Genomic DNA, 17,559 nt, shown 5'->3' with positions numbered 1-17,559 from the left:
AAGCGTGCAGATCCACCTCCAACACCGATCGCCTGGAGAAGATGGTCAAGGACTACATGTCAGATGACGTAGCTGTGTCGAACAATCCATCTGCACCCTTCAACTATTGGGTATCGAAGCTAGACACCTGGCACGAACTGGCAATGTACGCAATAGAGGTGCTGGCTTGCCCGGCAGCCAGCGTTATGTCGGAACGTTGTTTCAGTGCTGCCGGAGGCATCATCACAGATCGGCGTATCCGCCTCTCCACAGAAAATGCAGACCGTCTGACTCAAATTAAAATGAATCAATCCTGGATTGGAAATGACTACGCAACACTCCAGGACCCCAACCAAGTAACATGACCAATGAACATCTGGGATGGTGTAGCATTTCCGGTCCCTGTTTATTGAACCTCTCATCTGTATTACATTTATGACTGCATGGCGGCAAAAAGCATTGCTGCTATATCCGCACGCTTTTTGTCCTCATGCAAGGCCTAGGTTGTTGTGTCTCAAAAACCGTGGCCTTCTCCTCCTGCGCCTGCTCCTGTTCCATCACGTCTGCTGCTGCTGGGTTAGCGTTGCCGCGTGGTCCCTGTTTATTGAACCACTTATCTTTATTACATTTATGACTGCATGGCGGTACAAAGCATGCTATCCGCACGCTTCTTGCCCTCATGCAAGGCCTGGGTTGTTGTGTCTCACAAAGCGTGGCCTTCTCCTCCTGCGCCTGCTCCTGTTCCATCACGTCTGCTGCTGCTGGGTTAGCGTTGCCGCGTGGTCCCTGTTTATTGAACCACTTATCTTTATTACATTTATGACTGCATGGCGGTACAAAGCATGCTATCCGCACGCTTCTTGCCCTCATGCAAGGCCTGGGTTGTTGTGTCTCACAAAGCGTGGCCTTCTCCTCCTGCGCCTCCTCCTGTTCCATCACGTGTGCTGCTGCTGGGTTAGCGTTACCGGTCCCTTTTCCTGGAACCTCTTATATGTATTACATTTATGACTGCATGCCGACAAAAAACATGTTACCTGTGCAAAGAAAACAGACATTTCCCGCATTTAAAAGACAGTTTTCCCTTTGAAACTTTAAAATCGATTTTCTCAAAAACTATAAGCTCTTTTTGCTAATTTTTTTTCCCTCTTGTACCCACTCCCAAGGTGCACATACCCTGTAAATTTGGGGTATGTAGCATGTAAGGAGGCTTTACAAACCACAAAAGTTCGGGTCCCCATTGACTTCCATTATGTTCGGAGTTCGGGTCGAACACCCGAACATCGCGGCCATGTTCGGCCTGTTCGGCCCGAACCCGAACATCTAGATGTTCGCCCAACACTGATCCATGTCTCGCATTGCCCGTCGATCCAAGGAGTGTATCCCTGTTGCTCATATGGGCACGATGATAGGCCTGTCTCAAATATTTATCTGAGTAACCCCTCACGCAAAAACGTCTTTGGAGGTCATCAGCCTCCCTCTTAAAATCATCTAAATTAGAACAATTCCATCTCAGGCGGAGATATTGTCCTGTCGGTATCCCCTTGATTGTATGTCTGGGGTGGAAACTGTCAGCTTGCAATAAAGAATTTGTTGAAGTCTCTTTAAGATATAGATGAGTGTAGAGGTACCCCGTTCATCAATGCATACTCTGATATCAAGAAAAGGGATACTTTTGGTATCCCACTGTAAAGTAAATTTTAAATTGCAATTGTTGGTGTTCAAACACTGCACAAATGTCTGCAGCAAATCGATTCCACCAGTCCATAAAACGAAGATGGCATCAATGTACCTGTGCCATGTCAAAACGTGGTACAGGTACATTGAGAGCCCACCACTTAAAAAAATCTCATGTTCCCATGGCCCCAGGTACAGGTTCACGTACGACGGAGCACAAGTCGTGCCCATCACCTCGCCCTGCACCTGAAGGTAGTGGGACCCTTCAAAAACAAAAATATTGTTTAATAACAAAAACTGTAGGAGGGACAAGAGAAAGATGTTGTACGGCACATTCTGCATACCTAATTCACTTAAAGCGGAACTGTAGAGTGAAAATAAACACATTGTTTCACTTACCTGGTGCTTCCCCAAGCCCCCAGCAGCTGTCCTGCCCCGCGCCGGTCTTGCCCGAGCCTCCATTCTCCCGCCGCTGCTCTGTCCTGTACCTCGACTTGTAAGTCGAGGCCAGTGCAGCCCTGCCAAGCGTATCCTCCTTTCTTCGCGTTCCCCTCTGCAATAGCGGGGAACACGAAGAAAGGATACGCGTGGCCAGAGCCATGCAGGCACAGTGGCCCGGCGGCGAAACCGAAAGTAGCTGGTGGTGGGAGAACGGAGGCTCGTCAAGAAGCAGCACGGGACAGGACGGCTGCTTGGGACTTGGGGAAGCCTCAGGTAGGTGAAACAATGTGTTTATTTTTACTCTACAGTTCTGCTTTAAGAATAAATCAACTGCCTCGATTCCTAGGTTGTGCGGGATGCTGGAGTAAAGGGCCTCCACATCAAGGGCCACCAACACAGTCCCCTCAGGTACCTGTACACTGTCCAGGACCTGAAGGAGATGTACGGTATCACGTGTACATGAGGGCAGGGCTTTAACATAGGGCTGCAGATGACGATCAATATATACACTGACTTTTTCCGTTAAAGATCCCTTACCGGATACGATAGGACGCCCCGGCGGTTTTATAATATTTTTAGGCACCTTAGGAAGTGCATAAAAAGTAGGGATAATCTGATCTGCAACCTTCAAGTAATCACCCACGTAATTATCAATAACATCTCGTTCAATAGCATAATTTATGATGGCAAAAAATTATTTCTGGCATCTTGTAACCCTCGATGGGGAGACCCTCACATAGCAATCCCGCACACCCAGGGCATCGAGGCACATATCTCTGTATGCAGAGGTGGTCATAACTACCACATTACCACCTTTATCGGCGGGTTTTATGGTCCACCAATTCTGTACCGATAGATTAATCAAAGTCTGTGATTCCTCATCACTCAAATTCTTGTGATGCACCACATTTCTACCCAAGTCCCTCAAATCCTTCTCAACCACTGAAACAAAAGTTTTTAAATTAGGGCATAATGAGAATGGGGGAAATTTCTTGGATCTAATGAATAATCCAAAATACACCGTTTTATACAAAAGCCTCTCAGAAAGACCAGGAAGGATCAGGAAGAAGCCTCCAGGAGGACCTGATGCAGGCCAGATCAAATACAGAACTATGTTTTACCTGTAAAAGAGTTTTTTCTTGTGGGGGTGCCGACCTTACCATTCTAAAAAGTTGTATACATGTATAATATTAGTAAAATTGATGGATTGTCATCATCCAGTCATCAAATACGCATGATGCTTGTACCGTACAATACTTCACACAGCCGGATGATTCAAGTGGCTTCTGCCTAATGGGTAGTGCATTTTTTTTTATACAATCCTAGCACAATCCTAAGGATAGGGTAATTTGCTATGTTTGAGTACAGTTTGCATGTATGATGACTGGATACCGATAATTTATGCTTGTCATCTGATACTAGGTCTACCACATTGAGTATAAGCACTATTAGTCAGAACCTTTAAGAATATGACTTTAATTATATGGTATTTAATCCTGCCTGTTTTTGACCTTACCTATTAATGGGGCTCCAACTGGTGGCAACATATCTTCAACAGTGATAAGTAAGACAGAGTAACCCAGGAGTAAAGTGATTTTGAAAGAAATTCTCTCGCCACTGTCTGGAGGTATGTAGAACCCAATTAGGTCCATGATCATGAGAAGGATGCTGGGTAGAATAAGATTCATGTTGTAGAACAGAGGTTTTCTTCTGAAGATGATCTGGTGGAATATAGTTGTACATATTTAAGGTATTCATGTCACATCCTTTAATAGAAATCTTTAAAAATTTGATAAATTACCCATGAAGGAGGTCATACACATCTCATGTGGAGGGGTGCATCACTTTATGTGCAATGCTTCATAAAGTGATGCACTAATCCCCATTTTTTTTGTTTGAGACAATTCTATTAACCTTTCTCCAACAAAGTATTTTTCAAACCATACCAATAAAATACTTTTAAAACTCCCACCATACAAGAAAATACCCCAAATAGTCTGTTATTACTTGTTTACCTACTTTTAGCACTTTGTAAACTGCTAATTAATACATACTTATTTTTACATAAGTTGAACAATTATCTTCTTGAAGAAAACTCAAGAAAAAAAGTTAAATGAATAAGGGCCAATCAGTTTTTTTCTGTTATGCTCTTATTATCATTTACCCTACTATGTTACAGTCATATTGAATGAATATGTTGTTCATGGTTGCAGCCAGGGTCTGTTGCTATTTCAGAGAAGATGCCTGCTACTCATCAGTTGAATGGCAATGCGCGATTCAATTTTTTTTACCTGTTACATTCATCTGTCAAAAATGTCTCAATGTGATTCTGTGCAGAATTAATCATTGCAAACTTTGTCCCTTTTTTTGTGCATTTTTTAAATAAGAGTGGAGCCTCATAGCTTTTAGCTCCTAGAATACAGAAGCATTAAAGAGAACCAGACACTGGAAAATGCTGTTGGGAGCGGCTCTATGTGGTGGCAAGCAGAGGTGTGCTGACAATCCCTGTGGGGGTAACTCTATGCAGTCATTGTCCATACTCTGGGGCACCTAGAGTAATAACCGTAACTGGACTAGTTGCTCATTCTACTCGCTGGCCCTCTATAAGGAACGTTCACTTGCGGCCATCATTCCCGTATTGCAGATGATGTATGCAATGATATAAGCTTCAGTCTTTATTCAGGTCATATGGTCTATTGTTCAATTGTGTGGATGTATATGCTTGAATCATATTGATTTGGATAAATCCCGATTGAATGGACGATTCTAGCCTCCTAGGTGGAGTCCTGCACTTTGCTTTTACAAGTGGACTTTGGTCACATGAACTATCTGTACTAATACTTTTCGGATGTCTAAGTGTGCGATGGACTTTGTGATGTCATCACTTTAGGTGTGCCCCACCTCCCTAATACATAGAAATACAGTAAAAGAGTCTGTGGGCGTTTTTTGGGAACAAGTAAATCTAGTATGAAGAAAGTCACATGTCATTGTTCAGCGTATAAAAACATTATTTTAACATCTCTAAAATCACATTTAGTCAAACATAAAACAACCCAGATCCAGAGGTTCAAAACGGGTCTAATTGGACATGTTTTACTGTCTGAATGACTAAGACCATAAATGCCTCATACAATCATCAGAAGTCAAATAGTGAGAATAAGTACGTCAAGGCCGAGCATATGGCCAGACTACCCTGTAAGGTCCCCTCTTGTGCCATGTGTAATTAACTGCACAGTACAGATAGTATTGCAATTTTGGAAAAAAAATAACTTGCACTATAAGGAGCTGGACTAGTCCAAACCATCAGATCTGTCAGATTTTAAAAGCAAATCTGAAGCGAAAATGAACTTATGAAATAATGAATTTTATGCGTAGTATGGATAATAAATAGAACAGTAGTGGAAAAGAAAAGAGTCTCATATTTTTATTTTCAGTTACATAGCTTTATTGATAACACTGAATCATACTGTCATGGTTGCAATTTAGAATCCACACTATATCTTTGAAGCTGTGAACAGAGCAGAGCCAATTTTCCTGCAGTAGAACCCTACCTCACACTCCCACACTGTTTCTTTGCTGTTTAAGCTCTTCAGAAAACAGGACTGTATTTGATCCAGTGGGTCGAAGAGTTTAGAGAAGCTCTTTTGCATAGATAACAAATCAGGTTTTTTCACTCTTCAGGTACTGATAAACAAAATGAGCCTCTTTTCTTTGCTACTAATGTTCTATTTATTATCCGTACTACACATACATTTTATCATCTCATACGTTTATTTTCACTTCAGGTTTGTTTTCATGCCTACTGTAAGTGGCAGCGACACAGGAAAAAAAAGTAATTTATATTGTGTACATTTTATACATATGTATAGACATGCATTTAAATTGTTAAAATGTTTGTGATAGTGGTCCTTTAAGAAGAATGTAAAATCACTTCAAGGGCCTGTTGCACAAAAGGCCAGTAATTTTTGATGGAGCAGAGTGTTCTGTACACACAGATAGGCACCCAGTATAACACGCTATAACTCTAGTCTTTACTGAAGAAAAACATGCAGAAATATATCACACACCATCATCAGGAAATGCAGCTTACTTGAAACTGAGAGGATCACAGAGAATATGGGAAATAACAATCACATAAAGATCATCATCACATTTTACACACAGTGACATCTTGTGGTTGTTTTACTATACTGCAGTTTAAGGTAATAATGTTGTTAAATCTCTAAGAAAATGTGCCATGCACAGGCAGCGCACAGCAATTTTACTGGTCCTACACAAGGTTAGCACCGTCTGTTGCTCTATTAGTGCCACGTCTTAACCTGTTACTCTATTAGCAATGCATGCGTTATTGCGCTAATAGAGTCATGGCCGCACAGTGCTCCCCTTGTGTTAGGACCAGTAAAATTGCTGTGGACTGTTTTTTGCATGGCAAAATTACTGACAATTTGTGCATCAGGCCCCAAATATGTTAAAGGATACCTTAGTCCTTAAAGAATTCTGTAATTGATGCCATGTGTGTGTGTGGGGAGGTGCGCATAGGCTTACCGCACCTCCCACGGCCCGCTGTCTGTCTCCGTTCATCTGTAAAAGGTCCTGTTCCAAAGTAGTGCTCAGCGCGGACAGCGCACACTCATGCGGAAAGACATAGCCAGCCATACTATGCGCGAATGCGCAGCATGTCCGCTTGGTTACCTGGTGATCATGCTCCCTGCCAACCTCTAGTTCAGTGCGCATGCGCTGGCTACGTCTTCACACGGGAGTGCGTGTTTACTCCCGAGAACACACTGCACCTGCGCTGGCCTTGCCAACCACTATTTTGGAACAGTACCTTCTACAGATGAATGGAGACAGATGCTAGGCCATGGGAGGTGCATTAAAGGGACACTTAAGTCAAACAAAAAAATGAGTTTTACTCACCTAGGGCTTCCAATAGCCCCCTGCAGCTGTCCGGTGCCCTCGCCGTCTCCCTCCGATCCTCATGGCCCTGCCGGCAGCCACTTCCTGTTTCGGTGACAGGAGCTGACAGGCTGGGGACGCGAGTGATTCTTTGCGTTCCCAGACACATTAGCACCCTCTATGCTGCTAGATGGTATATGATATATGCTAAAGCAGCATAGATGGCGCTATTGTGGCCAGGAACGCGAAGAACCACTCACGTCCCCAGCCTGTCAGCTCCTGTCACCGAAACAGGAAGTGGCTGCCGGCGGGGCCAGGAGGATCGGAGGGAAACGGCGAGGGCACCGGACAGCTGCAGGGGGCTATTGGAAGCCCCAGGTGAGTAAAACTCATTTTTTGTGTTTGACTTAAGTGTCCCTTTAAGCCTATGCACACCTTTTCACACACACACATGGTGTCAATTACAGAATTCATTAAGGACTAAGGTATTGAATAGACAAAGACATTACAGTGATTTAACCCTTTCATAGTTTCTATGATAGAAGTGTTAAAAGGTGTAAAATGAACTCACGTTAAACGATATCAGCCCAATTTTGCTCTCTTGCGGGGTAGTATATTCATGAAATTTTGGCACCACATTGAGGAGGTCCCATTCTCCTTCAGTCAAAACTGGATTTTTGAGCTTTTTAATGTCATGTGGAATTCTTGCAAAAGAAATATTTATTTCCTGGACTGAATGGTATGATAAGTTAGTATTTCAGATCTTATGACATCTACGTAATCATAGTGGCAGAATTAGCTTTCAAGAAACCATCAACAATACGTCTGTGAGTAGGAGTTTATTTGTACTTCAGATACAAGGCACGGTGGAATGACATGCTGGCTATTAAATACTGTATTCTTAGCTGAACTGGGAGCTTTGTAAATGTTTCCGCCATTAGAAAACTGTTCTTAATAAGCCATCTTACGTAAGATGATATCTGAAAATATCCTCACCATACAGGGAACAGCCAGAGGCTTCCAATTACCCATTACAAGTGTGCAGGGAGAGGAGGAGAAGCAGTAGCACAGGCTCATTCCATGAGCTCTCCATGCCATGTGGCAAATTAAGAACTTTATTTCAGGCTCAAGTCTCTATGGGTGGAATTCCATGAGACTGTGTCATGCCCTATTTCCATTCAGTTACAAAAGACACTTAGATCAACATGTTCAACCTAGTGCTTGGCAGAAGAAACTAAAACAATGTACAAACATAGCATGATAATCAGGCCGTAGGTTATTATGTACTGTGCAGATCCTTCACTTTAGTCCTCTCAATATAGAATCCGGTTTCATGCTTAAGTTGGGATGCTGTCTACTTTTCAAATCCAATCCCCCAATTCAGTGTAGACTAATTTAGAGCATCATTGGCAGTGAAGCTGGAAAGCCCTTTTTGTAGCATATTCCAGAGATAATGCAGCAAAATAAGACGCTGACAGTGTTTACTGATAGATAAGTGCAATTCATACAACAGTGTAATGTGATCATAAATAGAGTTGGGCCGAACCTCCGATTTTAGGTTCGCGAACCTGGTTCGCGAACTTCCGCGGAAGGTTCGGTCCGCGTTAAAGTTCGCGAACCGCAATAGACTTCAATGGGGATGCGAACTTTGAAAAAAAAAAATAATTATGCTGGCCACAAAAGTGATGGAAAAGATGTTTCAAGGGGTCTAACACCTGGAGGGGGGCATGGCGGAGTGGGATACATGCCAAAAGTCCCCGGGACTGGATTTGACGCAAAGCAGCGTTTTAAGGGCAGAAATCACATTGAATGCTAAATGACAGGCCTAAAGTGCTTTAAAACATCTTGCATGTGTATACATCAATCAGGTAGTGTAATTAAGGTACTGCTTCACACTGACACACCAAACTCACCGTGTAACGCACCGCAAACAGCTGTTTGTGTAGTGACGGCCGTGCTGGACAGGTATGCAGTGGCGGGTTCACTGAACAGAACAGGTATACAGTGGCAGGTTCACAGAACAGGTATGCAGTGGCAGGTTCACTGAACACAACAGGTATGCAGTGGCGGGGTCACTAAACAGGTATACAGTGGCGGGTCCACTGAACAGAACAGGTATGCAGTGGCGGGTTCACTGAACACAACAGGTATGCAGTGGCGGGTTCACAGAACAGGTATGCAGTGGTGGGTTCACAGAACAGGTATGCAGTGGTGGGTTCACAGAACAGGTATGCAGTGGCAGGTTCACTGAACAGGTATGCAGTGGTGGGTTCACAGCACAGGTATGCAGTGGTGGGTTCACTGAACAGGTATGCAGTGGTGGGTTCACAGCACAGGTATGCAGTGGTGGGTTCACAGAACAGGTATGCAGTGGTGGGTTCACAGCACAGGTATGCAGTGGTGGGTTCACAGCACAGGTATGCAGTGGTGGGTTCACAGCACAGGTATGCAGTGGTGGGTTCACAGAACAGGTTTGCAGCCAGACAGGAACAAGTTAAGCCTAACTAATCTTTCCCTGAGAGACAGTCTGCAGCAGCTCGCCCTACTCTCACTAACGCAGGCAGCACACGAGTGACCGTAATGGCCGCCGCTGCCTGCCTTATATAAGGGGGGGTGGGGCTCCAGGGGCTAGTGTAGCCTAATTGGCTACACTGGGCCTGCTGACTGTGATGTAGAGGGTCAAAGTTGACCCTCCATGTGCATTATGGGGCGAACCGAACTTCCGCAAAGGTTCGCTTGCGGGACGCGAACGCGAACTACTGAAGTTCGCATGGAACCGTTCGCAGGCGAACCGTTCGGCCCAACTCTAATCATAAAAACACTGGCACAGTTAGGCCAGGGACCCACTACAAATTGCAAAGCGCTATCGCAATCATTAGCACTTTGTGTAGACATTTTGAAAGCGATTTTTCCAGGAATTTCCTACCATATTGAGCCTGAATGCTCACAAGATGCTGCAGGTCCTGTGAATGTGATTAACCCTAATCTCAGTCACTCCAGTGGGCTCAATGCCATAGACTTATATTAGCAAAGCATTTTTTAAAGCACAGAAAAATAAAAAAAAGGCTAAAAATAAAAGCTCTAGTGGGTTCCAGGCCTAAATAGCATTACATATCTAACAAACAATAAGTACATGAAAACAATAAGTACATACTGTAAATAAAAAAACAGAACTTATTCTGCTGGACAAAATCTGTAACAAGGACAAAGCAGAAATGGAATACAGGATCAGAAACCAGGGGAACAATTTGGTACAGGGTCAAGATCAGGTTGTAGAACAAAGCACTAAGTCAAAGCTGAAATTAGCAGTTACAGGTATCCGGAGTCAGGAACAGATGCTCAGGCAACGAGCAGCAAGCAGGGACCTAGCACTAACTGAAGAGCTGGAGTTACCAGCTTGTAGAAAACCAAAACACAACACTGTCCAGGCACATGCCACCATCTGGTGAAATGAGTATTAAAGAAAGCCATCTGCTGATTGATAGTTGAAGTCCTGCACAGGCCAAAAATACAATACTACCACAAGGTGAAATGAAGAGTTACAAAATTAGTTTGGTTGAAAAAAGAAGTTAAAATACAGCACTGTCCTGCAGTGCATCCTCACATATCCCAGTTGATCTAGAGGAAGACGGAAAACCCTTACAAGAATTGGACCTGTAAGCCTTAAAATGAAAAACAAAAACAATTCTACCAGGAATTATCTAGCAATTTTACCCGTGGACGTCCTTAAAATGCAAGGAAAGCATCCAAACCCTATTTAAATACAGAAATAAAATTTGCCACAACTAATTCCTGTGGTAAGATATTCTGCATTGTAACAACTCTAACAATTCCTTCTTTGATAGATGGCAAAATGTGTTTCTCCTACATAAACAGATTATGTCCTCAAGTCCTTTGTTCCAACCTGGGAGAAAAAATTTAGTGTTTTATTACCCCCAACCGCCTACTGAATGCACTTCAGTTGGAACAACCAAGCTAGTGAACATAGTGTAATTTACCTTCACCACCCAATCCAATATGTGAAACCCACCTTACCTGTAACATCCATTCCAACTTACATAGCGCAATTCACCTCCAACACCCAATTCAATGTATGTAGACTACTTTACCTCCAACAGCCAATCCAGTGTACCTATTGTACTTTATTTCCAACATCCAATCAAATGTACATAGTTTATGCCCAACACAAAATCCAGTGTATGTAGTGTACTCAAACTCCAACAAATATTTCAATGTATACCGAGCACCTCACTGCCAGCATTCAATGCAACATATATAGTGTACTTTATTGCCAACACACTATCCAATGTATGTTGTGTTCATCAACTTTAACACCTGATCCAGTCTACAAATTGTACATAACTTCCAACATTCAATGCAGTGTACATACATGCAGTAACATACGGTAGTGTACTTCTTCTCCAACACCCATGCATGTTGTATACTTTACCTTCAGCACCCAATCCACTGTACTTCAGCTCTGACAACCAATCCAGTGTACATAGCATACAAACTCATCTACTAGCTAGACACAGCCTACTATGAGATTGCAAAGGTTACACATGGGTGTAAAAGTGGCCACACAACATACAATAAAATAATTCCATTTTACGGCAATTTGCTAAAAACAATTAGGGGTCTCGAAAAATTGAAAGCTTTTTTTTTTCATTTGTTCATGAAATTCCTATTTTTATTTGACAAAAGAAGGATTTTTCAGATCAATTTTTATGACTGTTGAATGGTGTGTGGTAGATTGTCAATTACTTCATGTACAGACCCAAGCATTTTTTTTTGTCAATCATTTTTTTCATAATTGGTGAAAAATTGAACAATGTGTGTGGTACATTGGTCACATTTTTGAAATGTTACAATCAGTCTGAAAAATGATTTGCAATTCTTGAATTGAAAAAAATTATTAAAAATTGTATGATTTGTGGTTACCTTAATGACGGTGTTAATTTTCACCTGATATGATTATTTATAGTACTTTTGGACAGTTGTATATCTGTATTGATGCTGCTTGGTGTTTGGAGCTGAATGTGCTTGGAGAAAGTACTAGCCGGCCTAAGGTAGATCTTCCAGCTGACTGTTATTATTGTATTCACCCACAGCATGGAGCTAAATACAATTGCAAAAAGTACTTGCTAGGCTACGCAATTTTTCAGCTGGCTTTTATATTCGTTGGCAGTGTGGGTCTTCTCTCTCTTGTAGAAATGAACACAAAATGCACGTCTAACAAAAACATACTGTCTCTCAGCACATCTTTTAAAGTGTTAAAGTCAGTGGCTTTAAGCATCCAACAACCATATAGAGTCTTCTTAACTGTTGTTCATAGTTCAATTATCCTTTCACAATCAAATCTGGGACACATTAGGCATATGCTACCTAGGAATATGCCTGGGGTGCCACCTAGTGAAGAGCTTGTGGAATGCCTACTGCCTTTGCAGGAGTCGAGCATGATGGTGGAAGAAGCAGAGAGCACAAGCAGTCAGTCAAGAGAACTTAAGTTAAATAATCACAACCCCGGCAGAGGAAGATGGATCTAGTGACGCACCCCTGACGATGAGTGTTCCACGATCCATCTTCCAGCTGGCGGGTACATGTGCTGTCACACGATGGCACACGACGGGCGTGATCTAGAAGTCAAGGAATCACGGTACTTTGTGCAGAGTCATCGGGGATCTTAAAGATCCGATCCACTGTGATGGTCATTATCGATGTACGTTGCTTAACATCATTGGCGTGCCTGTACCCACATTGCAAGATCAGGGAAATGATCACTGGTTGCTCAGAAAATCACAGTTTTTTGGAAAAATCATCAGGAAAATCGTGTAGTGGGTATGGGCCTTTAGCAACTCTCACTGGAAGCCTTGGTAGACCTTTGTGGGAGAGGGGATAGACATATAGTAGTATGAGAGGTGGAGTCTGCTGTGCAGTGCTTTATTTACTGTGTTGCTCCTACTAGGTCCTGATACACTCTACCACCAGTGCTGCTCGGATACCACTTTTCAATATCTGGAACTAATTCGGTTCCGGATACCCCTCTATTCGATCCGGGTCAGATATCTGGATCAAAAATGTTCTGATCCGAATCCGGGTCGGATATCCGACCCTAGTATGCGACGGATTCAGATATCCGGATGGAAAACTGGAAGTGGCCTTTAAATTGCTTTAAAAATGTTGTTTTGGGGTATATGAGGCATGTAGCATCATTATTTTCTAAAGAGAAAGACTAATTGATGATGTGGGGACTTAAAACCTAACAAAAAAAAAAAAGGCTGTCAATTAACATCAGGACTAGGTTCCAGGAAGCGGTCGTACTGCCACAGTTGGGGCCTCCCCACAACTCAGACAGCACAGACACCTCCACAAAAATTACACAGCAATTGTGTTTAGATAGTTCACCATGGCACTTGTAGGCACCACGGCTCAGTAAAAATTAGGAGAGGTTCCAGGAAGCGGTCGTACTGCAGCAGTTGGGGCCTTCCCACAACTCGGACAGCACAGACACCTCCACAAAAATTACACAGCAATTGTGTTTACATAGTTGACCATGGCACTTAGTGTGTTGGTGCCACGGCTGTGAAAAAAATTAGAACCTGGCTTAATCAAGATGGAGTCAGGAGGTTGTGGTGGTAAAGGGTGGTGAAGCAGGCATAGTGATTCCCACTGAGCCACTTCAATTCCCCCTCTTGCCAACAACAGGGGCCAGGAACTCACCAACCACCCAAGCCTGGTTCATTTTTTAAAAAGTCAGTCTGTCCACAGACTGGCTGGACAGACAAGAGCGCTTTTCAGTGACCACACCACCGGCCGCACTGGTGCTTGACCCAGTACTCCAAGTGGTCCTCAGGGGTGTCGGTGTCAAGCCCGCTGTAGGACCCCATATAGTCGGCCACCATCCGGGTCAGGTGCTGGTTCTGGCTTTGAGAGCCGGATGCTGCTGCAGGCACCTCCTCTGTAGGCAGCGGTACTGGCGTAGCGTAGAGCGCCTTTGTCAGAGACAGCAGGTTTGTTGGGCGCCTGCTGCTGCTGGATGCAGGCACCTGCTGCTGTGCTGGCTGGACTGTGACAGCAGGGGGGGTGGGAGTCTGGGGGAAGGCTTTCTCCAAGCGCCGAACCAAAATCCGCTACAAGTCCCTCATTCGGCACACAGGGTCTCCTCCTACAGGCAGGAAATGAGCCAGCTTCAGCCGTGGGTCCAGCATCAGGGTGATCCAGATGTCCTCCCAAGCATGCATCTGCTTCAACCTTTGGTCTTTGCGCAGGCACTGCAGCATGTGCGCTGCCATGGGGAAGAGGGCTGCCACCTCTGCTGACCCATCATCTTCTGCACCGCTGACAGTGCTGTCTTCCTCCTCTGATTCCGGAGCCTCATCTTGCTCTCTCCACCCCCGCACTACTGAAGCTGCACTCCGCTGTTCCCCCTCCTCTTCAAGGTCAGGGATCTCCAACTCCTCCAAGTCCTCCAACTCCTCCTCCTGCTGCACAGAGGTGGACTGCGAAGGTTGCTGCTGCTGCTCCTGCTGGATCAAGGCTTCCTCTCCCACTTCCAGCAGAGCATCGAGGGCCTTTTCCAGCATGCACACCATGGTCACCCACTCACACAGCGACGCATGGTCCCGGCTGACCATGATGGTGGCCTCCAGGAAGGGTGCCAGCACCAAGCACACCAGCTGCATTTTTCCCCAATCAGCACTGAGGATGATGTCCGGGAGGTGGGTGGTGCCGGTCCCCAACAAGTTGGCATCCATGGTGGCTTTGGCCAGGTAGAGGTTGACAGCCCGCCTCTGTTCAACCAGACGTTCCAAACATTGCCAGGGTGGAATTCCAGCATGTTGGAACGTCTATAATGAGCCGGTGCCATGGGAGGTTCAGCTCCAGCTGCACGGCTTCCAGGGACGCTGTGGCACCACCCGAGCGGCGAAAATGACCCACCGTTTTCCTTGCCGCTCCCAAAAGAGTGTCCATCCCCTGGTAGGTGTGCAGGAATTTCTGCACCACCAGGTTCAGGACGTGAGCCAGACAGGGGATGTGGGTGAGGTTTCTCCGCTGGATGGTAGCAACCAGGTTTGCCCCATTGTCGGCCACCACCTCTCCCAATCTGTGGCCTCTGAGGGTCAACCAACTTATCTCCTGCTCTCGGAGCTTGGCCAGGACGTGGTTTGCCGTAAGCTTGTTGTTTCCCAGGGTGACCATCTGCAGCAACGCTTGGCAGTGGTGGGCCTTCACGCTGCTGAGGTGGGGGTGTTTGGTGGCGGATGGAACCGGATCAGAGCTGGAACCTGCTGCACTTCCCCTGACCCTGCTGCGGGGTGGCACCACCCACTGGGGTGATGATGCTGCTGTCCCCTCCTCACCCCCTTCCACCAAACTGACCCAGTGCGCGGTGAAAGAGAGGTACCGGCCTGTCCCAAACCGACTTGACCATAAGTCCATGGTCACATGGATGCGCGCACCCACCGCATGATCCAGCCCACGCTCCACGTTGACCTTCACAAAACAGTGCAGTGCTGGGATGGCCTTGCGTGTGAAGTAGTGCCGGCTGGGGATTTGCCAATCCGGCGCTGCGCACTGCAGGAGCGCACACATCTGGCTCCCCTCCTGCACAAACGAGTAAGGGAGGAGCTGGGAGGACATGGCCCATGTAAGCAAGCCGTTCAGCTGGCGTATGCGACGGCTGCCGGGAGGCTGAGCCCTGACCACGAACGACTCACTCAGCAGGGTCTGGTGGTGGTGGCATTTTAGGCTTGCACGGGAAGCCGAGGAGGGAGCAGAGGAGACCACTGAGGAGGACTGGCTGCCTGAACAGGCCTCAGTGTTAGCAGGAGTGGCAAAGGGGGTTATGGTGCTCTGACCTCTACAGGGCCAGCACCAGCTTCCTTTAGCCTCTTGAACTCCAAATACTCCTTTTGGTGTTTATTGCCCAGATGATTGATGAAGCTGGAGGTGCCATAAGTTGAGGGGTTAGACCCTCTGCTCAGCTTCACATGGAATAATTTGCAAGTTACAAACTTGCTATTAAGTGAGGGCAGATGGAAAAACTGCCATATTGGGGATTGCAGTTTGCCCATACGTCGCTCAGAATGGGATGCTGATGCGGATTTTCTCCCAGTGGTGGTTGGGGCCTGGGGTTGAGTGGTGCGGCTGGTGGTAGTAGTGCCACTGGCAGATGGAGCAGCAGGCTGTGGGTGACGCATTCCATGCCCACTGCTGCTCCTGCCAATCCCTGCAATGCTGATCCTGCGTGCCAGAACCACTGAATCCTCCTTCCTTAGAGTCAGAGCTGACATCCCCCTCTGGTCGCTGGTAGTCCGGGTCCTTCAACTCTTCATTAACATCAAACTCCCCCTCCTCAAACAACTGCTGTTATGATGAGCCCGCCTCAAACTCCTCTTCTGCTGACACATCATGGACGGGCTCCACCCCAACAATTACTGTCAGCATCTCAGACTCCTCCGCAAAGCCAATTTTTCTCAGAATGTTTTCTCTAGGGCTGGTGATGGCCTCACTGACCTGCTCGTTGTCATCCACCATTAGCTGCATCACAGGTGCGGCGTCTTTCTCCTCCAATTTGCGCCGCTGACCCTGCTTGAAAAAGGTCTCTGCAGTGTGACTCCCCCTATCAGCTGGACGGCTATTGGGTAAAGGCGGAATGGAGACTGATGCGGCAGAACTGCTGACGGAGGCCGCAATGTTGCTCACTCTCCTCTTGGCCTTGCTGCCCCCCCCCCCCCCCGGCTGCCAGTGCCAGACATAGTACAAGACTGTTGATGACGTCACAGATGATGTGTGTGGTACTTGTACTTTATTGGCGGCGGGTTTGGACTGTGAATCAGCACGGAGTGACAGACAGGAGCAGAGTACAACAACAAGACACACTGACACTGCTCAGTCAGCAGCACAGCAGCTGCAGCACTGCAATAATCTGTAGTAGCAGGCTAGCAGCTAACACAGTACTACTCTCACTGTCTAACAACTAATAGCACTTCAACTACACAATATAACACAGTAATACTAACTACCTAACTACTAAGGCTAATAGCAGGCCAGCCAGCAGCAAGGAGCCTGGACTGTGTGCACACACAACAGCAAACACAGACAAAGACACAGGACCTAACTAGCAGGCACAGGCAGCTGCTGCAGCTGAAAGACTGACTGACAGACTGACACTAACAAACTATACAGAGACTAGCTAACTACAACACAGTAAAACAATAGTGTACAGAAGGTGTTTAAGTGTAAAAACGCTGGGTTTATCACTCAGATAGTGCACTTGCTTCAGCCAAACACACTGAGTTGTATTCCAATGTGCAGTCACAAAGCAAGGATGAAATTCTCATCATGGCCCCCTCCTTATATACAGGAGGGACTGGCCAAGGTTCCCCTCTGTGATTGGTTGCTTGGGCTTAGGCTGGAAGCCCTCTGATTGACTGAATGACGTCATGGACGTCATCTCCATGGTAACAGTACCCGGATCCGGATATCCGCATGATATCCGCGGATATCCGGGTATGCGACCAACTATCCGCAGATAGCTATCCGGATTTGGGCCCAGGTATCCGGAAT

The 17,559-nt window shown here is 45.7% G+C and overlaps 1 protein-coding gene across 1 annotated transcript in view; it reads right to left on the bottom strand.

Annotated features, from left to right (window-relative positions):
- LOC137522156 (5-hydroxytryptamine receptor 3A-like) overlaps positions 1-17,559 on the bottom strand; it is a 70,093-nt gene that overhangs the window by 22,413 nt on the left and 30,121 nt on the right. Inside the window, exons 6-7 of the mRNA XM_068242188.1 lie at positions 7,562-7,722; positions 3,611-3,815 (exon numbers count right to left, since the gene is read on the bottom strand). Of these exons, the coding sequence (XP_068098289.1) occupies positions 3,611-3,815; positions 7,562-7,722 (366 nt within the window). The remainder of the gene's footprint in view (positions 1-3,610; positions 3,816-7,561; positions 7,723-17,559) is intronic.

Source organism: Hyperolius riggenbachi, chromosome 6, assembly GCF_040937935.1.
Source record: "Hyperolius riggenbachi isolate aHypRig1 chromosome 6, aHypRig1.pri, whole genome shotgun sequence".
NCBI lineage: Eukaryota > Metazoa > Chordata > Amphibia > Anura > Hyperoliidae > Hyperolius > Hyperolius riggenbachi.
This window is presented reverse-complemented; position numbering and strand designations above follow the sequence as displayed.